This window comes from Elephas maximus, chromosome 19 (assembly GCF_024166365.1).
Source record: "Elephas maximus indicus isolate mEleMax1 chromosome 19, mEleMax1 primary haplotype, whole genome shotgun sequence".
Taxonomy (NCBI): Eukaryota; Metazoa; Chordata; class Mammalia; order Proboscidea; family Elephantidae; genus Elephas; species Elephas maximus.
Genome location: NC_064837.1, coordinates 54,146,580 through 54,169,078, shown reverse-complemented (window position 1 = coordinate 54,169,078; position 22,499 = coordinate 54,146,580). Strand labels below are relative to the sequence as shown.

The window sequence follows — 22,499 nt, the reverse complement described above, 5'->3', positions numbered from 1 at the left end:
GGATCAATGCAGAATATCACAACATCCCACAGGCTACTCAGTAAACCATTAACCATTTTTAGATATGGGTCAGGTGAATCCTCTGCACAAAGGTGCTGGAAGGGAACCCATGAAGCTCTACAGGACTGACGTACCCCATGTCCCCTTCTCAGGAAAGCTGATCCTAGACAGTCTTTTTGTGAACAAAATACCATGGCCCACATCATGTGTATTAAATGACGGCGACACCACCACCCTGGCCTCAACTGATGAGAAAGGGAACCCGTTAGTTATGGCAAGGCCCAAGGCAAAAACAAGCATATTTTTTTATATGAAGGAAGCCATCTCCTACTGAGAGGAATTATGAAGCTCTTAGTCCAGCAGGAGAGCTCCCAATTAGATACTGACAAAGGAATCTAATTAGACTCTGTCTTGGGAAGAGGAAATATTGGGTGAACAGAGAAAGGGTGAGTTGCTCCAGCTCAAGTGAGCTATTGGGCCAGGTCCCTATGAGGCTGCTAAAAGTTCTAGTTTTAGAAGCTTTGGGAAGCTTAGAATGTATAGCTAACCCTCTGGAAAGCTTACTCTTTGCATCGAATTAAATATTTCCCCCAAAAGTGTTATTCCTGAAACTTCATACGTGGTCTACTTCTGAAATTTTATACTTGTTTCTTGTGCAACTCTTAGATCAAACTGAAGAACATCTCAATACTTATTTGCAAATAGGAAATAGCTCAATCATTAGAATCTACTATTGCCTTAAATAGCATAGCTTCTAGAATCACAGCAACATGCAAGTCCCCACAGTAAATAAACTGACAGATGAGTGGGGAATTTTACTATTAGGTACTTTAAAACTCTTCCAGCCTCTATCCATTAACAGTTTCAAAATGCTTCCATATTTTAGGTATCTGTTATAGTGGCACCCCACTCCCGGTACCAAATTCTGTCTTAGTTATCTAGCTCTGCTATAACAAAGATACCACAAGGGGATGGCTTTAACAAAGAGAAATTTATTCTCCCACTGTCTAGAAAGCTAGAAGTCTGAATTTAGGGTGCCAGCTCCAGGGGAAGACTTTCTTTCCGTTGGCTCTGGGGAAAATCCTTGTCATCAATCTTCCCTGGTTGAGTAGCTTCTCAGCACAGAGACCCCAGGTTCAGAGGAGGTGCTCCACTCTTGGCTCTTGTTTCTTGGTGATATATGATGCTGGAAGCTATGCCACCGATATTCAAATACAAGCAGGCTCATCCATGGCAGACAGGTTTCAGCTGAGCTTCCAGACTAAGACTAGGAAGAAGAACCCGGCAGTTTACTTCTGAAAAAAGTTAGCCAGTGAAAACCTTGTGAATAGCAACAGAACATTGTCTGATATAGTGCCGGAAGGTGAGTCCCTCAAGTTGGAAAACACTCAAAAGATGACTAGGGAAGAGCTGCCTCCTCAAAGTAGGGTCCACCTTAATGATGTGGATGGAGTCAAGCTTTCGGGACCTTCATCTGCTGATGTGGCATAATTCAAAATGAGAAGAAACAGCTGCAAGCATCCATTAATAATCAGAACATAGAATGTATGAAGTAAGAATATAGGAAAAATGAAAATCATTAAAAATGAAATAGAATGCATGAACATTGATATCCTAGGCATTAGTAAGCTGAAATGGACTAGTATTGGCCATTTTGAATCGAACAGTCGTATGGTCTACTATGCCAGGAATGACAAATTGAAGAGGAATGGCATTGCTTTCGTCATGAAAAAGAACATTTCAAGATATATCCTGAAGTACAACACTGTCAGTGATAGAATAATATCCTTACGCCTACAAGGAAGGCCAGTTAATATGACTATTATTCAAATTTACACACCAACTACTAAGGCCAAAGATGATGAAATTGAAGTTTTTTACCAACTTCTGCAGTCTGAAGCTGACTGAACATGCAATCAGGGTGCACTGATAATTACAGGTGATTGGAGCTTGAAAGTTGGAAACGAAGAAGGATCGGTAGTTGGAAAATATGGTCTTGGTGATATAAATGATGCCAGAGAGTACATGACAAAATTTTGTGAGACCAACCACCTATTCATTATAAGTGCCTTTTTCAACAACATAAATACATTTTTCAACAACATAAATGGTGACTATATGTGTGGACCTCACTGAAAAAAAAAATTTTTTTTTTTTAAATATATGTGGACCTCACTGGATGGAATACACAGGAATCAAATCGACTACATCTGTGGAAAGAGAAGATGGAAAAGCTCAATATCATCAGTCACAGCAAGGCCAGGGGCTGACTACAGAACAGACAGACCATCAATTGCTCATGAGCAAGTTTAAGCTGAAGCTGAAGAAAATTAGAACAAGTCCAAGAGAGTCAAGTACAACCTTGAGTATATCCCACCTGAATTTAGAGATCATCTCAAGAATAGAGTTGACGCACTGACCCTAGTGACTGAAGACCAGACAAATTGTGGAATGACATCAAGGACATCATACATGAAGAAAGCGAGAGGTTATTAAAAGACAGGAAGGAAGAAAAGACAAAAATGGATGTCAAAATAGACTCTGAAACTTGCTCTTGAAGTAAAGTAGCTGAAGAGAAAGGAAGAAATGATGAAGTAAAAGAGCTGAACAGAAGATTTCAAAGGGTGGCTTGAGAAGACAAAATAAAGTATTCTAATGAAATGTGCTAACACCTGGAGTTAGAAAATGAAAAGGAAAAATATGCCTGGCATTTCTTAAGCTGAAAGAACTGAAGAAAAAATTCAAGCCTCGAGTTGCAATAAGAAGGATTCTATGGACAAAATACTGAATGACGCATGAAGCATCAAAGAAGATAGGAGGAATACACAGAGTCACTGTACCAAAAAGATTTGGTTGACATTCAGTCATTTCAGGAGGTAACATATGATCAAGAACCAATGATACCAAAGGAAGAAATCCAAACTGCACTAAAGACATTGGTAAAAAACAAGACTCCAGAAATTGACCAAATGCCAACTGAGATGTTTCAACAAATGGATGCAGTGCTGGAGGTGCTCACTCATCTATGCCAAGAAATTTGGAAGACAGCTACCTCGCCAACCAATTGGAATAGATCCATATTGCGCCTATTCCAAAGAAAGGTGATCCAACCAAATGCAGAAATTATCAAACAATATTATTAATATCACACAAAAGCAAAATTTTGCTGAAGATCATTCAAAAGCGGTTGCAACACTACATGGAGAGGGAACTACTAGAAATTTAAGCCGGACTCAGAAGGGGACATAGAATGAGGGATATCATTGGTGTCAGATGGATTCTAGCTGAAAGCAGAGAACATGAGAAAGGTGTTGTCATAGATTTAATTGTGTCCCCTCAAAATATGTGTCAACTTGGTTAGGCCATGATTCCCAGTATTGTGTGATTGTCTACCATTTTGTCATCTGACGTGATTTTCCAATGAGCAGTAAATCCTTCCTCTGTGACGTTAATGAGGTGAGATTAGTGGCAACTGTGTTAATGAGGCAGGACACAATTTACGAGATTAGATTGTGTCTTACATCATTATCTTTTAAGATATGAAAGAGAGAAGCAAGCAGAGAGACATGGGACCTCATACTACCAAGAAAGCGGTGCCAGAAGTAGAGTGAATCTTTTGGACCCTTGCTTCCTGCGCTGAGAAGCTCCCAGACCAGGGGAAGATTGATGACAAGGATCTTCCTCCAGAACTGAGAGGGAAAGACTTCTAGAGTTGGCACTCCGAATTTGGACTTCTAGCCTCCTAGACTGTGAGAGAATAAATTTCTGTTCACTGAAGCCATCCACTTAGTATTTCTGTTATAGCAGCACTAGATAACTAAGACAAATATTTATGTATGTTTTACTGACTACGCAAAGGCATCCAACTGTGTGGATCATAACAAATTATGGATGACATTGTGAAGAATGGGAATTCCAGAACACTTAATCATGCTCATAAGGAACCTGTACCTAGGTCAAGAGGCAGTCATTCAAACAAAACAAGGGAATACTGCATGGTTTAAAGTCAGCAATGTGTGTGTCGGGGTGTATCCTTTCACCATACATACTCTATTCTGTATGGTGAGCAAATAGTCCAAGAAGCTGAACTATATGAAGAAGAACAGGGCATCAGGATTGGAGGAAGACTCACTCACAACCTGTGATATGCAGATGACACAACCTTGCTTGCTGAAAGTGAAGAGGGCTTGAAGCACTCACTGATGAAGATCAAAGACTACAGGCTCCAGTGTGGATTACACCTCAACATAAAGAAAACAAAATTCTCACAACTGAACCAATAAGCAGCATCATGATAAACAGAGAAAAGATTCAAGTCTTCAAGGATTTCATTTTACTTGCATTCACAATCAACACCCATGGAAGCAGCAGTCGAGAAATCAAAAGATGCATTGCCTTGGGCAAATCTGCTGCAAGAGACCTCTTTAAAGAGTTACAGTTTTACAGCTCTCCTCATATGTATGCAAAAGCTGGTCAATGAATAAGGAAGACCAAAGAAGAATTGACACCTTTGAATTGCGATGTTGATGAAGAATATTGAATACACCATGGACTGCCAAATGAACGAATAAATGTGTCTTGGAAGAAGTATAGCCAGAATGCTGTATAAAAGCGAGGATGTCGAGACTTCATCTCACGTACTTTGGACATGTTATCAGGAGGGACCAGTCCCTGGAGCAGGACAGTCTCTGGTCAGGGGAGGGTCAGGAGAAAAGGGAAGACCCTCAATAAGATGAATTGACAGTGGCTGCATCAATGGGCTCAAGCACAGCAACGATCATGAGGGTGGTGCGGGACCAGGCAGCGTTTCGTTCTGTTGTACATAGGGTGGCTATGACTCGACAGCACCTAACAACACTGACTTAAATCTTAATTTTTTTCTTCATTTATTCATCATCTACCAGGGATATTATGCAAAAAGTAATAAGTAGACAATCCTTTCCCCAATCAAGGATTTTTTTTTCCCTTCGCCTTGATTGTTCTCTTCCTTTGATGCTAGAATTCATCGGAACTTGTCATTTACATGGAAAGCTAAGTTTATTCATTAAACACTAAAGTTGGAGTTACTCTAGAACTTGTTACAGGTTGACCTCTGTTACTATCACCTTCCTTCAAGGGCTCATGATTCTTTTCATAGAACTTAAGTTTTCAAATACGTTTGAAATAAATAGAGAAAAGTTTAAAATTGGGATAAGGTGACCTCTCCAAACCTGGATATTTAAAAATTTTTAATATTTGTGGTTTACACTCTTGTGTACTGAATAAAATCTTAAAAATATGGCTCAGAAGGTGCCGATTATTGTTTACTCTGTACCAAGCATGATGCTAAATGTTTGTCCTCTTTCATTTAATCCTCAGCAATCTTTTGAGGTATTTTAAAGAGGCCTTGGTGGTACAATGGTTAAGCATTCTGCTGCTAACCAAAATGTTGCTAGTTCAAATCCACCCCATGGCTCCACTGGCAAAAGCCTAGAAACCCCTGTAGGGCAGTTCTATTCTGTCACATGGGGTTTTGCTATGAGTCACAATCAACTTGATGGCAAACAACAAGAGTGTTATTTTATACAGATCTTGATAGAGAAGAAAAAAATCTGGTTCCAGTACATACCAAAGGGTTTTTCTTACTCATATGCAACATTGTTGTTAGTTGTTGTTAGGTGCCGTCGAGTCAGTTTTGACTCATAGTGACCCTATGCACAACAGAACGAAACACTGCCCGGTCCTGCACCATCCTTACAATTGTTGTGATGCTTGAGCTCATTGTTGCAGCCACTGTGTCAATCCACCTTGTTGAGGGTCTTCCTCTTTTCCACTGACCCTGTACTCTGCCAAGCATGATGTCCTTCTCCAGGGACTGATTGTTCCTGACAACATGTCCAAAGTATGTAAGACGCAGTCTCGCCATCTTTCTAAGGAGCATTTTGGTTGTACTTCTTCTAAGACAGATTTGTTCATTCTTTTGGCAGTCCATGGTATATGCAATACTCTTCGCCAACGCCACAATTCAAAGGCGTCAACTGTTCTTCGGTCTTCCTTATTCATTGTCCAGCTTTCACATGCATATGATGTGATTGAAAATACCATGGCTTGGGTCAGGTGCACCTTAGTCTTCAGGGTGACATCTTTGCTCTTCAACACTTTGGAGAGGTCCTTTGCAGCAGATTTGCCCAACGCAATGAGTCTTTTGATTTCTTGACTGCTGCTTCCATGGCTATTGATTGTGGATCAAAGTAAAATGAAATCCTTGACAACTTCAATCTTTTCTCCGTTTATCATGATGTTGCTCATTAGTCCAGTTGTGAGGATTTTTGTTTTCTTTATGTTGCGGTGTAATCCATATTGAAGGCTGTGGTCTTTGATCTTCATTAGTAAGTGCTTCAAGCCCTCTTCACTTTCAGCAAGCAAGGTTGTGTCATCTGCATAACGCAGGTTGTTAATGAGTCTTCCTCCAATTCTGACGCCCCGTTCTTCTTCATATAGTCCAGCTTCTCAGATTATTTGTTCAGCATACAGATTATTTGTTCAGCATACAGATTAAATAGGTATGGTGAAAGAATCCAACCCTGACGCACACCTTTCCTGACTTTAAACCAATCAGTATCCCCTTGTTCTGTCCGAACAACTGCCTCTTGATCTATGTAAAGATTCCTCATGGCACAATTAAGTGTTCTGGAATTCCCATTCTTCGCAGCGTTATCTATAGTTTGTTATGATCCACACAGTCAAATGCCTTTGCATAATCAATTATACACAGGTAAACATCCTTCTGGTATTCTCTGCCTTCAGCCAGGATCCATCTGACATCTGACATCAGCAACGATATCCCTGGTTCCACGTCCTCTTCTGAAACCGGCCTGAATTTCTGGCAGTTCCCTGTCGATATACTGCTGCAGCCGTTTTTGAATGATCTTCAGCAAAATTTTGCTTGTGTGTGATGTTAATGATATTGTTCTATAATTTCCACATTTGGTTGGATCACCTTTCTTGGGAACAGGCATAAATATGTGCAACATTATGGAACTGGAAATGGAAACCCCTGCTTTTGAGCCCTGGTTCTAGTACTTACCATGTGTCTTCGGGCATGTCACTTCTCTTCTATTGTTAATTCATTTTAATTATTTTTATTTGGGGGGGAATCTCAGCTCCAATAGAACAAACTCTCTACCTATCATTTCGTTACTGTAGTTTCAATCCAGTGTGTCTTAAAGATTTAGCATCTTTAAGCATCCCCTTTCCAAAGGCAACACCATAGGGGAGAGGTCTTAGGTTAGTTCTTATCAGTTAATGCTCCAATTATTGGTTAATGCTTTAATAAGGATTACTTGATAGCCAGCTGAGAAGAAGAACAGAATGTGGCTTGGGCGGCTGGGGATGAAAAGGTACTAGGGACTGCTGGAGGACCAATGAAGGCTGAATGACAAAGTGCCCAAAACAAAGACTTCACCTAAATACATTTTGTCTGGACTCGGCCCCACTCAGGATATGCCTTAGAAGTTGGCATGAAGGCAGAGAATAACTATGTGTAATACATAGTCCTATCTGGCTGAAGTATAAGTGAATAGGAGCTGGGGGGTGAAAAAAAAAGCAAGAAAGCAAGCCCTGGGGGAGGGAGGGCAGAGGGAAAGCCATAGTCAAGAGCTGGATTTTATTCCAAGGGCAGTGGAGAATCTTTGAGAACTTCTTAGCAGGGGACTGATGGCATTAGTCTTGTGCTACTTATACCGAAAACCAAACCCATTGCCGTCAAGTCAATTCTGACTCATGGCAACCCCATGTGTTACACAACAGAACTGAGCCCATAGGGTTTTCTAGGCTGTAAACTTCATGGTAGCAGATTGCTAGGACTTTCTTCTGTGGGATGCCGCTGGATGGGTTTGAATCGCCAACCTTTTGGTGAATAGTAGGACAAGGAAAATGGTGGGGTTAGAGTATGGAGGACATGGAGCACTGGTTAGGAGGCTCTTAAGAGATCATGGAGCCCGCAACTAGGTTGGTGGTGGTAAGACTAGTAAGAAGGGTGTGATGCTGCAGGGTACATTGCCTCTGACTGGATGTGGGGGATGGCAGAGAGGACACACCAACCATAAACACCTAGGGATTCTGGGCGCTTGATGAAAGATACAAGAATTTCGATTCACCTTTTCTCCTACTCTCCACCCAATCAAAAATGCCCAAAACTTGACATCAGCCTGCAGGTTATAGGGTACCTAAATATGTAAAAGTAAACGGAAGAGTTATCTTTGCTTAGGAAAACCACAGAAAGAAATAAACCTGGCAGAGGGTGAGGCTAGCAGAGAGAGGTTCTGGTGCCTTCCCTCCAAGACTATGGACACTGGTATAAACCCCTGAGACCTTCCTTGGGAAAGGCAGTGAAGAAAACTGACAACCAGAAGACCTGGGTTCTGGTCTTGGCTCTGCCGCTGCCTGGGTGCCTCCTTTAATCGCTCATTTATTTCCTCCTTTTTGTATTGGACCACAGCATTCCTAAGATCTCCTGCAGAGCTCAAACTCCAGGACTACTGTATTTTTTCCTCTTCTCCTGTATTGCCTTTAATATTATTCCATTCAATTAAAAATATTTTCCCCTCTTGTTTTCTAATCTCATTCTTTATATAAATCACAGCACGGATTCAGGGAAGGAGCGAAGGCATCGATATCTGGGCCTGGGCATGGACGTCAAGAGGACAAAGCCAAGCCGCCCCTCCTTTAGCATCTCTTCGCTGTGTGCCGCCATCACCATTCCCCTTCCCCACAGCATCCTGACTCGTTCCCACGGCAACCGGTGCGGCGCCCCCGTCTGGGCTCAGAACGCGCCGAGCCGCTCGCCCGCGGCTGCAGCCCCCGCCCCGCCCCCACACCCCGCGCGCGCGGCGGCCGGCACCGCGCACCCGCGCGAGGAGGGGGAGGTGGCCTGGTTGCCAAGGAAACGAGAGGACGCCGAGCAGCCGCCCCCACCGCCCCCGCCCCTAAACAGCGCAGCCTCAGCGGCTGAAAGCTGCCTCCGGGAGGAGGAGGAGGAGGAAGAGGGGCTGGTGAGGGGAGGGAAGAAGTGAGAGGAGGAGGCGGAGGACGACGGCGACGGTCCCCGGGCGATTGATGTGCGGCTCCTAGGGCGCGGACCAGCCCGCCTGCCTGTCCTTTGGCCCCATTAGACCCTGGCAGGGAAGAAAGGAGTGATCCTCAAGGTAACTGCTGGGCCTCGCCTCGCCCCGGCCTGGTCAGCGACTGAGCGGCCTCTGGTCTTCTGAGGCGGTGGGGGGGAGCACGCGGGAGACAACCAGTCCTTAATCTTTGTAAGATTCTGGAAGGAAGTAGCGCCTGAAGCCTGGTGGCCTAGCCGCTTCCTCCCTCAGGCTGGCCACAGCACGCTTTGTTCTGCCTCAAAGGGACGTTTTGAGGCGTCTCTGACCATTTGCTCAGTGGCCGCTGCCCCGCACCCACATAACTTCCCTACAGACTCCACTGGTCTTCAAGTCCTGGAAAGGTAGTATACACTGACCACGGCACCCTTGGGTTTCTGAGTGCGAAACTGTTGATATTGTTATTAATACCACCAAAAAAACAAAATGAAACAAAAAAACTCAAAACCAGTTACCATGATGTCAATTCTAACTCCTGGCGACCCCGTGTGTTTCAGAGTAGAGCTACGCCATAGGGTTTTCAATAGTTGTGACCTTCTGGAAGTAGATAACCAGGCCTTTCTTTCAAGGTGTCTGCGGACGGGTTCAGATCGCCACCTTTTGGGTTAGTAACCCCGTGCTTAACTGGTTCCGCCACCCATTGGTATTAATAAGATAGCACCAAATTGCTTTCAAGCCTGTGACATTTTCCCCACAAAGTTTCACAATTTCACGTTGAGTCTGTCTTTTGTGGGCTTGATGATCACACACCTTTCACAGTTTCACAATAATATGCACAGTCATCACCATAATCTTTTTTTACACCCCCCCCCCCATTTCCTGAGCCAAACTGGTTTTAAGAGTCAAATAGCTCATGCTCCTACCTCACGCCCCAGTTTCTTCTCCTTTTCTGTTGGTCACAATATTCTCTCGGTAGCTGCTATAGAAGGAACCATGGTAGCGCAATAGTTAAGCGCTTGGCTGATAACTGAAAGGTCAGTGATTGAACCCACCGACCACTCTGCAGGAGAAAAGACTTGGCGACCTGCTCCAGTAAAGATTACAGCCCAGGAAACCCTATGGGGGCAGTTCTGCTCTGTCCTACTGGGTCCCTATGAGTCAGACTTGGCTGCAGGGCATACAACAAAAGCTGCTATAGGGAGGTCAGGGAGTGTTAGGAAAACTGGACGTAACTCACTAGCCTTTGCTGCTTACACTCAAGACATTTTTATGAAACTAAGATTTTTTTTAAATCCTCTAATTTTTGTCATTACAAATTAATTGTGGGAAAGATTAAATAAGGTCTCCTGAAACCCTTCTAAGCACCCAATTGTGGAAAAGGGGGACATCAATTACGTCAGGTATTAATATAACTGTTTAGACTTTGTTTCCAAGAAACTTCAGCCTAAAGAACAGCTTAAATTTACATTTTCCATACATGGTTGAACCATTGAAATATTCACTTTAATGAGTTTTCCAATATGAGAACAGTAAAATAATAATAATAATAGTACATATCTTCATTGTTATTAAAAAGAAGTCCCCTCAAATCAATTATTTTGACAAATGTGATCATAAAACAGAAGGCCAGCCTAGAGGTATGATTTTTTTAGACAACTGAAAGAAATATATTCTGCTGTCAGATTCTGTTCTCCCTAATCAGGGAACCCCTGTTTGAATTCATTGAAAATTTACACTAGAGCGGAATGCGTATGTCACAAAGTTCTTAGAATTTCCCTCATTGAAATTTCATATATTTGTAGAATTTTGAGGCCAAGAAGAATCATTTCCTCTTGCTTTCAGCAAAGCAGGCTTCCCTTCTTCTTTCCCCACATGCCTCCTACTCGCTTCTTTCCCCCTCCTCCTCCCTACTTAATATGGCTTCTTACGTTGACGTCTGAAGCACAAATCTGGCACCGTACATTATCACCAGAGACTTAAAACAGAAGTGTGCATCACCATGAGTGGATTTTAAATTGAGAAGCAGTTCAAAGGTGAGCAATAGAAAGAGAACACAGAACGCTATTTTAGAAACATGTGCCTTGCCCACGTTTTATGATCATCCTCCCCCATCCCCAACATTCACCTGTCTATATTTAATGAGGAAAATTTTATGGCTTCAAATGGCCATCTGGTTGAGTAGGCCCACAAAGCTGAGATCTACGAATTAAGCATGATCTCATGTAGATTTATTTCCATACAGTTATTTCTGTTTCTTGTTCATCCCGGGCAGTTTTATCAATTTTCCGGGAAGTATGAAATTCAAGGGACACTTCAGAAACACAGAGGGAGGTTGCTTAGACCGTGGTGACCTACCAACTCTTTAACCTAGCTCTAATAATCTGTTTCCTTGGCTCCTGGGATATTTGTTTAATCTCACAAAGTGTTAACATATCCAAATAAGAAATTACATGTGGTACCACAATGCTTCTAAATATAGTAAAATACAATGTAATGGAGAGTTCATAGGGAAAAAAGACTTTTGTAGGCAATTTTAAAGTCCTTATTCGGTAGGTGATTGTGAAGTCAGAGGTAACCTAGCAAGTAATTCAAATAGTGTTATTTCCTACCTGTTTAGACAAAGTTATTTCATGCCTCGTGGCTTGGAAGCCTCCTTAAAATAACACCACACTAAAGCCATGATAGAGTCGCTAGCTTTTCTATGTTAACTTCAAAATGTATCATCCAACTGGACTCTGGGATGTGCCCCTTAAGTGACCATTAACTTATTTCCATTATGTTCCTTATGTTCTTCGCCTGATTAATATTCAGACAGGCTTCTCTTTCCAACAGTACCAGCAAGGGTTCATCTTTCTGGCTATTTTAACACCGTTGTTTTCTGGAAAGAGTGGGAACATAATTTGATTCTATGCAGATGCAAAATCATATGAAAAGTTAATTATCTTTTAAAATGTAGTCCCACAAAATGACTATTAAAATGCTCGGTGACAAAAATTAGGTTTTGTCTATAAACTGTGGAACTACATATTGGATACCAGTTTTAGATTCTTGTTGTTAGGTGCTATAGAGTTGATTCAAGCACATAGTGACCCCATGTGAAAAAGGAGAACTGCCCTACAGGATTTTCTAGGCCGTAATCTTTATGGGACCAGATTGCCAGGTCTTTTTACTGCAGAGAGGCTGGGTGGGTTTGAACTATCAACCTTTCATTAGCAGCTGAGTACCTAACCATTGTACCACCAGGCCTCCTTAGTTTTAGATTACAACTCTTAAAGACGAGCTTTTTATTGTTGTTGTTAAGTGCCATCAAGTCAGTTCTACCCAGAGTGACCCTATGTACAACAGAACAAAACCCTGCGCCATCCTGTGCCATCCTCACAATCATTGCTATGTCTGAACCAATTATTTCCGTCACTGTGTAGTCCACCTCATTGAGGGTCTTCCTCTTTTTTGCTCACCCTGTGCTTTACCAAGCACAATGTCCTTCTCCAGGGATGGTAACATATCCAAAGTATATGAGATGAAGTCTTGCTATCCTCACTTCTAAGGAGCATTCTGACTGTACTTCTTCCAAGACAGATTTGTTCATTCTTCTGGCAGTCCATAGTATAGTCAATATTCTTCGCCAGCACCATAATTCAAAGGCGTCAGTTCTTCTTCAGTCTTCTTTAGTCATTGTCCAGCTTTTACATGCATATGAGGCCATTGAAACTACCATGGCTTGGGTCAGGTGTACCTTTGCCCTCAGAGGGACATCTTGGCTTTTCAACACTTTGAAGAGGTTTTTTGCAACAGATTTGCCCAATGCAATACGTCGTTTGATTTCCTGACTGCTGCTTCCATGGGCCTTGATCGTAGAGCCAAGTAAAATGAAATTCTTAATATTTTTCAATATTTTCAATACGTTTCAGTGTTTTCTCTGTTTATCATGATGTTGCTTATTGGTCCAGTTGTGAGGATTTTTGTTTTCTTTATGTTGAGGTATAATCCACACTGAAGGCTGTAGTCTTTGATCTTCATTAGTAAGTGCTTCAAGTCCTCTTCACTTACAGCAAGCAAGGTTGTGTCACCTGCACATCGCAGGTTGTTAACAAGTCTTCCTCCAATCCTGATGCCCCGTTCTTCCTTCATATAGTCCAGCTTCTCAAATTATTTGCTAAGCATACAGATTGAATAAGTATGGTGAAAGGCTGCAACTCTGACACGTACCTTTCTTGACTTTAAACCACGTGGTACCTGTTCGAATGACTGCCTCTTGGTCAATGTACAGGTTCCTCATGAGCACAACGAAGTATTCTGGAATTCCCATTCTTTACAATGTTATCCATAATTTGTTATGATTCACACAGTTGAATGCTTTTGCATAATCAGTAGAACACAGGTGAATATCTTTCTAGTATTCTCTGCTTTCAGCCAAGGTCTACCCGACATCAGCAGTGATATCCCTCATTCTAAGTCCTCTTCCGAACCTGGCTTAAATTTCTGGCAGCTCCCTGTCAATGTACTCCTTCAACTGTTTGTGAATTATCTTCAGCAAAATTTACTTGGCATGTGATGTTAATGTTTTGTTCAATAATATCCATTCTGTTGGATCACGTATCTAAAAAAGGATGGGCACAAATATGGATCTTTTTCAGCCAGGTAGCTGTCTTCCAAATTTCTTGGCATAGACAAGTGAGCACTTCCAGTGTTGCATCCGTTTGTTGAAACATCTCAGCTGGTATTCTGTCAATTCCTGGAGCTTTGTTTTTCACTGGAGCCCTGGTCAACAAGGCCTTCAGGGTAGCTTGGACTTTTTCCTTTGATACCATCGGTTCTTGATCATATGTTACCTCCTGAAATGGCTGATTGTCAACCAATTCTTTTTCGTACAGTGACTCTGTGTATTCCTTTCATCTTAGAATCCTTCAATATTGCAACTAGAGGCTTGAATTTTTTTCTTCAGTTCTTCCAGCTTGAGAAATGGCAAGCATGTTTTCCCCTTCTGGTTTTCTAAATATAGATCTTTGCCAGTTTCATTATAATACTCTACTTTGTCTTCTTGAGCTGCCCTTTGAAATCTTCTGTTCAGCTCTTGCACTTCATCATTTCTTCTATTCGTTTTAGCTACTCGATGTTCAAGAGCAAGTTTCAGCATCTCTTCTGACATCCATTTTGGTCCTTTTCTTTTTTCCTGTCTTTTAAATGACCTTTTGCTTTCTTCATGTATGATGTCCTTAAGGTCATCCTGCAACTCATCTGGTCTTTGGTCATTAGAGTTCTATGTGTCGAATTTATTCCTGAGTTGGTCTCTAAATTCAGGTGGGATATACTCAAGTTCTTACTTTGTCCCTCATGGTCTTGTGCTAATTTTCTTCCGCTTCAACTTGAGCTTGCACTTGAGCAGCTTGTGGTCTTTTCTGCAGTCAGCCCCTGGACTTGTTCTGACTGATGATATTGAGTTTTTCCATGTCTCTTTCTACGGTTGTAGTCAATTTGATTCCCGTGTGTATTCCATCCAGTGAGATCCACGTGTATAGTTGCCTTTTATGTTGTTGAAAAAAAGGTATTTGCAATGAATAAGTCATTGGTCTTGCAAAATCCTGTCGTTTTTTCTATCACCAAGACCATATTTTCCAACTACCGATTCTTCGTCTTCGTTTACAACTTTCTCATTCCAATCACCAATAATTATCAATGCATCTTGATTGCACTTTCAATCAATTTCAGACTGCAGAAGTTGGTAAAAATCTTCAATTTCTTCATCTTTTGCATTAGTGGTTAGTGCCTAAATTTGAATAATATTCATATAAACTGATCTTCCTTGTAGGCACGTGGATATTATCCTATCACTGACAGTGTCGTGCTTCGAGATAGATCTTGAAATGTTCTTTTTGAAGTTGAATGTGACACCATTCCTCTTCAATTTGTCATTCCTGGCATAGTAGACCATATGATTGTCCAATTCAAAACGGTCAATACCAGTCCGTTTCAGCTCAGTAATGCCTAGGATATCAATCTTTAGCATTCTGTTTCATTTTTTTTTTTAATAATTTTTATTGAGCTTTAAGTGAACGTTTGCAAATCAAATCAGTCTGTCACGTATAAGCTTATATACACCTTACTCCATATTCCCACTTACTCTCCCCCTAATGAGTCAGCCCTTCTAGTTTCTCCTTTCGTAACAATTTTGCCAGGTTCTAACCCTCTCTACCCTCCCATCTCCCCTCCAGACAGGAGATGCCAACACAGTCTCAAGTGTCCACCTGATACAAGTAGCTCACTCTTCATCAACATCTCTCTCCAACCCATTGTCCAGTCCCTTCCATGTCTGATGAGTTGTCTTCGGGAATGGTTCCTGTCCTGGGCCAACAGAAGGTTTGGGGACCATGACTGCCGGGATTCTTCTAGTCTCAGTCAGACCATTAAGTCTGGTCTTTTTATGAGAATTTGGGGTCTGCATCCCACTGATCTCCTGCTCCCTCAGGGGTTCTCTGTTGTGCTCCCTGTCAGGGCAGTCATCAGTTGTGGCCGGGCACCATCTAGTTCTTCTGGTCTCAGGGTGATGTAAGTCTCTGGTTCATGTGGCCGTTTCTGTCTCTTGGGCTCATAGTTGTCATGTGACCTTGGTGTTCTTCATTCTCCTTTGATCCAGGTGGGTTGAGACCAATTGATGCATCTTAGATGGCCGCTTGCTAGCATTTAAGACCCCAGACACCACATTTCAAAGTAGGATGCAGAATGTTTTCATGATAGTATTATTTTGCCAATTGACTTAGAAGTCCCCTTAAGCCATAGTCCACAAATCCCTGCCCTTGATTCGCTGACCTTTGAAGCATTCAGTTTATCCCGGAAACTTCTTTGCTTTTGGTCCAGTCCATTTGAGCTGACCTTCTGTGTATTGAGTATTGTCCTTCCCTTCACCTAAAGTAGTTCTTATCTCCTAACTAATCAGTAAAAAACCCTCTCCCACCCTCCCTCCCTCCCCCCCTCGTAACCACAAAAGTATGTGTCCTTCTTAGTTTATACTATTTCTCAAGATCTTATAATAGTGGTCTTATACAATATTTGTCCTTTTGCCTCTGACTAATTTCGCTCAGCATAATGCCTTCCAGGTTCCTCCATGTTATGAAATGTTTCACAGATTCGTCACTGTTTTTTATCGATGCATAGTATTCCATTGTGTGAATATACCACAATTTATTTACCCATTCATCCGTTGATGGACACCTTGGTTGCTTCCAGCTTTTTGCTATTGTAAACAGTGCTGCAATAAACATGGGTGTGCACATATCTGTTTGTGTGAAGGCTCTTATTTCTCTAGGGTATATTCCGAGCAGTGGGATTTCTGGGTTGTATGGTCTGTTTCTTTTTTGAGGACTTCCAATTTTCCTAAATTCTTATATCATACATTCCTTATTTCAATTGCTAATAGATGTTTGTAGCTGTCTTTTCTCATTTTGAGTCTTGCCACAACAGCAAATGAAGTCCTGAAAGCTTGACTCCATCCACATATTAAGGTCAAGTCTACTTTGAGGAGGCTTCTCCTCTCCATTGGTCTTTTGAGTGCCTTCAAACCTGAGAGGCTCATCTTCCAGCACTGTATCAGACAATGTTCCATTGCTATTCATAAGGTTTTCACTGGCCAATTTTTTAGAAATAGACCATCGGGTCTTTTTTCCTAGTCTGTCTTAGTCTGGAAACTTCACTGAAACCTATCCACCACGGGTGACCCTGCTGGCATTTGAAGTACCGGTGCCATAGCTGCCAACATCACAGCAACACACAGTCCGCCACAGTACGACAAACTGACAGACAAATGGTGGCAACTTTCTATACTTGACTGAAAATAATCCTTGAGGGCGTAGTGCAAGTTTTCGCTGTTGTTCAGCCTAGACAATGAATCTTGTAAGATTTTATAACTACCAGGCCAGGCACCGTGTTACCATTAGAGTTCACTCTCCCAGTCGGGGGAACCTGGTTACGCCAATATCTACACAACTGAGTAAACTGGAGGATGGAAGGAAAGCCCCAGAATGTATACATACACCTGAGGGCAGGGATGTTGTCTGTCATCTCTATTGCTCTGTTTCCCAGAGCCTAGAGCAGCACATGCCACCCAGCAGTCATTAAAACATGATGTGTTGAAGTGAATAAAAGAGTTTCACAAAGCAATAAGCAGGAATAGTGTGGGACCTTTAATGACTACATAGATGTAGTCTAGCAATCTCTTTATTAACAGCGCCATTTAAAATTTTTTGTGACCTTAAATGTTTTGGTCATAATTTAGGCCACACCCATCAGAGCCAAACTTGAAAGCATTGTCTCCACGTCCTCATTTCATTTCCCATTTACAAAACCCACTGCAATCTGTCTTCAGCTCATCACTCCACTAAATGCTCTCCACCGATAGTATTAATAACTTCCTTCTTGAAAAACTCTCTTCGCAGCATCTATGAAACTGTACCCACCTGGTTTTCCTCCTGCTTCTCTGGCTCTTCCTTCTCAGGCTCCTTTGCAGGGTTCTCCTCAACTACCTGTTCCTAAAATTTTAGTGTTCCTCAGAGTTTTGTCCTGGGTCCTCTTCTCTGTTCAATACCCATTCTGTCCGGGTAAGCCCCTTCACACCTTCAGCTGTCACCAAGATGCCAGTGATGCCCAAATCTTTACCTCTCTAATAAGCTCCAGAACCCTGTGTCTAACTGCTTACTTGACACCTCCATTTGTTGTAACCCAGGCACCTCAGACTCTATATTTTCTCACAAATCTGCTCCTCCTTTTGAATTTACTGAAAAGACTGTTGGCACCAACCACGTAGCTGCTCTAGCCAGTAACTTGGGCATGTCCCTCAGTGCTTCCTTCTCCCTCCCCATCCGTATAATCACCGAGTCCTGGTGATTTTTTCTCCTGCTTATCCCTGAAATCTGTCATGGTTAAGAGTTTGGGCACTGGCATGAGAGTCTCTGGGTTCAGATCCCAACTCTTCCACTTACTAACTCTGTAACCTTAGGCAAGTTACTTAATCCTTTTGTGCCTCGGTTTTCTCATCTGTAAAATCAATAATTATAGCACCTGCCTTGTAGAGTTGTTGTGAAGATTGAATGGGTTAATATGTGTAAACACTTGGAATAGCACCTGATACTTCCATAGGCACAGAAGATCCTCCTCATCTTCATTTTTCCACTGTTGCTACCCAAGTCTGGTCACCATTTTGTTTCATCTGGATTACTGTGATATATTCCCAATGGTCTTGCCACTTCCATTTTTACTTGCTCCTCCCCTCACCCATTCTCCATAATACCAACTAGAGGAACCTATTAAAAACACAACCCTAAGCATTTAATCCTCAGACTGGAACCTTTCCATGGCTTCACATGGCTCTTAGAATCATGACCTTTGGCTCCTGCCTACCCTTCAGCCCTTCTGGTGCTGGTCTCCCCTTTCTCTCTGCTCCAACTGCACTGGCCCTCCTGTTCCTCATCTGCACCAGCTCTTTCCTGCCCTGAAGGCTCTGCACCTGCTATCCTCTCTGTTTGAGATGCTGCCTTAACCCACACTTTTAACCTGAATGGATTGCCTAGCTCATTCCTTACCAAACTCAGCATCGTTTTCTAAGGAAAACTTTGTCTGACCCTTCCAGACCAGGTTATGCCCTCCCGTGATAACACTGTCTCAAAGAACCTCATGCTTCTGCTCCATAGCATTTATCACAATGAGGGTTCATTTATATTCAATATCAGTCTTCCACCCTCGATCATAAGAAACACAAGGGCAGGGGCCGTATCTGCCTGGCTGACTGCTATACCCCAGTGCCTAGCACAGTGCCTGAGTTGGAACTGAGATGCAATAATTGTTGAATAAATGAGTTTAAGTAACCAAGGGCTTATAACTTTGGTCATTGCTAATTTCGGTTCTCGGGTTTTATTTCTAGTCACATTGTAGAATTGCTTCTGCATCAGGTATCTGTCGACCTAACTCTCCAAGAATAAGCAAGACAGGATCACCAAAGCCACCTGATGGGCATGGCTGCATTATTCATGCCTGCAACAGGAGTGCTGTAAGAGCATCAGCACCAACACAAGGCATCCCTTTAATCTGAAAGGAGCATCTGTGCCTTTCAAACAATAGAAATTAGATTAATAAGGGAGAGGGTGAGGGAGAGAAAACAATTTGAAGACAAATCCAAAGATGGCAAAGCTACAAAGGATTATATCACAACACATTTATTTATCTTGTATATGCAGGTTGACGATTAAGAATCATGATGCATGAAGCAAAGGAAAGGCAGAAGTTCTTCAGTGATGCTCAGTATCTGCGGGACATTCAGCATAAGGAGGACTCTGAATATCAGGTAATTGCAGGAAGCAAGAATTATCTCGCACCTTCTCTTACAGTAACCCACCCAGTGCCCGTCCGAGAGAATTCAGAATACATAATTAGCATATGATAAGCAGCGATCATTTTCTAAAATTCCAAACCCACCACTTTTCTAGCTGTGTGACCATTAAAGAAAGTCACTTCAGCTCTCTGAGCCTCAGTTTCCTCGTTTGTAAAATGGGAATAATGATAGTACTTACTTCATAATATTGTCATGAGAATGAAATGAGATCAAAACTCATAGCCACTGAGTCAATTCCAACCTACAGAGTTCTACAGAGTAGAACTGCCCCCATAGGGTCTCCAAAGCTGTAATCTTTACAGAAGCAGATTGCCAGATCTTTCTCCCATGGATCGACTGGTGGATTTGAACCACCAACCTTTCGGTTAGCAATTGAGCACTTAACCACTGCACCACCAGAGTTCCTTGAAATGGTATGACATTGTTAAAGTATTTAGCACGGTGCTTTGCACACAGCCTTTGGTCAACAAATGATACCCTACCCCATTAACAAATGATATCAGGGCCTAATTCTGACAAGCCAGCTATCAAGAGAAGAGACATTATGGAGTTAAACTGGGTCAACCTATACGTACCAGTTATAAAATAACATGCCCTTCCATTGTCATCCACCTGAAGAAAGGTGGTTAGCAAATTCTACAATAAGCTAACAATTCATCACCCTAGTTACAGTGTTTACAGGCAAAAACAAAACAGACAGGGAGGCCAGGAACTGTGATGCAATTACTTAGAATTGGCATAGGACAGACTCGCCAAACTGGGTTGTGGGATTCTAGGAGCAGGTAGAGAGTGTCACTCATCCCACTTGCCCAGAGGAGGCCAACCCTCTACCAATCAAGGCATGTCCCCAGCCTCAGCTGAGGACTGAGAAGCGCTCCCTGCCTAAGGAAACACAGATTTTTGTTATCAGGTTTCTCTCCTTAGCAATTACAGATATAACCAAGCCTCCTGGGTCACCAGGGAAACCAGACCTCTCTCAGTAACCCCATTTCACCTGCATGATGCAGCTTAGCTGTGGGCCTGGAGATAGAAGCAGCAGTTTCCTCCCACCACTTGCCAACCCACATATGAGGAGGCCATTAAATCAAGGGAATTTCAGTAAAGCAAATAAGAACGAAAACATCTGAACTGGTCATTGAGGGAGTCCTTCTGGTTTTCACAAAGATGCCTCTGCCGCCTGACTTGCGTTTGGAAATACTTGTTTGAAATTGTCTCCAGAGCAGGCACACAGAAAATCAGTCTAGTGACCTGTTTGAGACACTCCAGATTTCCCATTCCAAGGTGTACAAATAGTATAAAGCCTAATGACAAGTGAGATGACTCCCCGATCCTGTATGTTTGCCACATTTTCCTTTCTGTACTTAACTCGCCTTTAATGAACTGGCTCAAATTGAGCCCTTCCAAACCTTGTGTATAAAGTATTCCTGCTCAGTCCTAAAATACTGTATGTGTTGGAATGCCCGAAATTAGCAGTGTCTATACAGGTCTGTGCACTAGCAGCAGGAGAGAAGGGTTAAACCCTCCCTGAGTTATTTTGATGCTACACCGTTCAGTGGTTGGGTGGGACCCTTTAGAGAAAACAAGAGGGAATAAACATCTATTTGGCATATCCCATGCTATTTCAGAATCTAGTAACTAGCATATAATTACATGCCATCTCAGAATTTGGCTGTATTTCTTCAAGGGTGTTCTTCTTCTTGCATAGCCTTAGTTTTTTTTTTTTTTTTTGCCAAGTGTGTTTATGTAACTTGAGGCAGAATTTAGCCATTGATATCCACTGGAAAGCTGAGAGAAAGATTACCCTTGGCATTTCAGAACAATTTCCCATAATTTACCAAATAGATTTAAATTGGTTTCATTTCATTGCGTGTCACTGATTCATCCTGATACTTGCAAGCTCAGATCAAACAACTAAACACAACGATATAAATTTGTTCAAGGATGTAACAGGTGACTTCAAACCAAAAAAGAAAGGAAGGAAGGAAGGAAGAAGGAAAACCAAACCAATTACTGTTGAGTTGACTCTAAGTAATGGCAACCCCATGTGTGCAGAGTAGAGCTGCACTTCATAGGGTTTTCGAGGTTGTTGATCTTTCTGAAGTAGATCTCCAGGTCTTTCTTCCAAGGTGCTTCTGGGTGGGTTCACTACCAACCTTTCAGTTAGTAGTCGAGTGCTTAACCGATTATGCCAACCAGGGACTCCTGGCTTGAAATCAGGTGGTGGGAATATGGGGGAAGTTCACCCAAGCAGTTGAGAGGATAAAGATAATTCAACTTCTATTCCCATAGGAGTCAGGGAGAAGATTCTCTCTCCTGCTTAGCTTTGAGGTATGTGTTGCTCTACTCTTCACAGCTAAAACAGGAAAATAAACTAGTTTGAGGGAAATATCCTGTCAAACTGGGTTTATGCCTTTGATTTCTTAACCTCTTAAAACTAATGAACTCTAATAATGTCACTGATGATAATTAAAGCTCCAGACTGAGTTATGTATGTTATATTACAAGAACAACAACAAAAAGGAACCTACTAAAAACAACTTGTCATGCTGGGAATGAAAAATTGAAGAGGAATGGTGTTGCATTCATCTTCAAAAAGAACATTTCAAGATCTTTCCTGAAGTATGACACCATCAGTGATAGGATAATATCCACATGCCTAAAAGGAAGCCCAGTTAAGACAAATATTGCTCAAATTTACATAGCAACCACTAATGCCAAAGATGAAGAAATTTAAGATTTTTACCAACTTCTGCAGTCTGAAATTGATCAAACCTGCAATCAAAATGTATTGATAGTTACTAGTGATTGGAATGTGAATGTTGGAAACAAAGAACTATCGGTAGTTGGAAAATATGGTTTAGGTGGTAGAAGAGACACCAGAGATCACATGATAGAATTTTGCAAGACCAACAACTTCTTCATTGCAAATACCTTTTTTCAACAACATAAACAGTGGCTATACATGTGGATCTCACTGGATGGAAAAGACAGGAATCAAATGACTACATCTGTGGAAAGGGACGATGGAGAAGCTCAATATC

At 42.0% G+C, this 22,499-nt stretch overlaps 1 protein-coding gene across 1 annotated transcript in view; it reads left to right on the top strand.

The window, feature by feature from the left end:
• Window positions 1-8,996: 8,996 nt before the first annotated feature.
• Window positions 8,997-22,499, top strand: part of MARCHF10 (membrane associated ring-CH-type finger 10) — a 93,153-nt gene continuing 79,650 nt past the window's right edge. Inside the window, 2 exon segments of the mRNA XM_049860938.1 lie at window positions 8,997-9,185; window positions 19,304-19,410. Coding sequence (XP_049716895.1) covers window positions 19,321-19,410 — 90 coding nt within the window. The 5' untranslated portion in view covers window positions 8,997-9,185; window positions 19,304-19,320.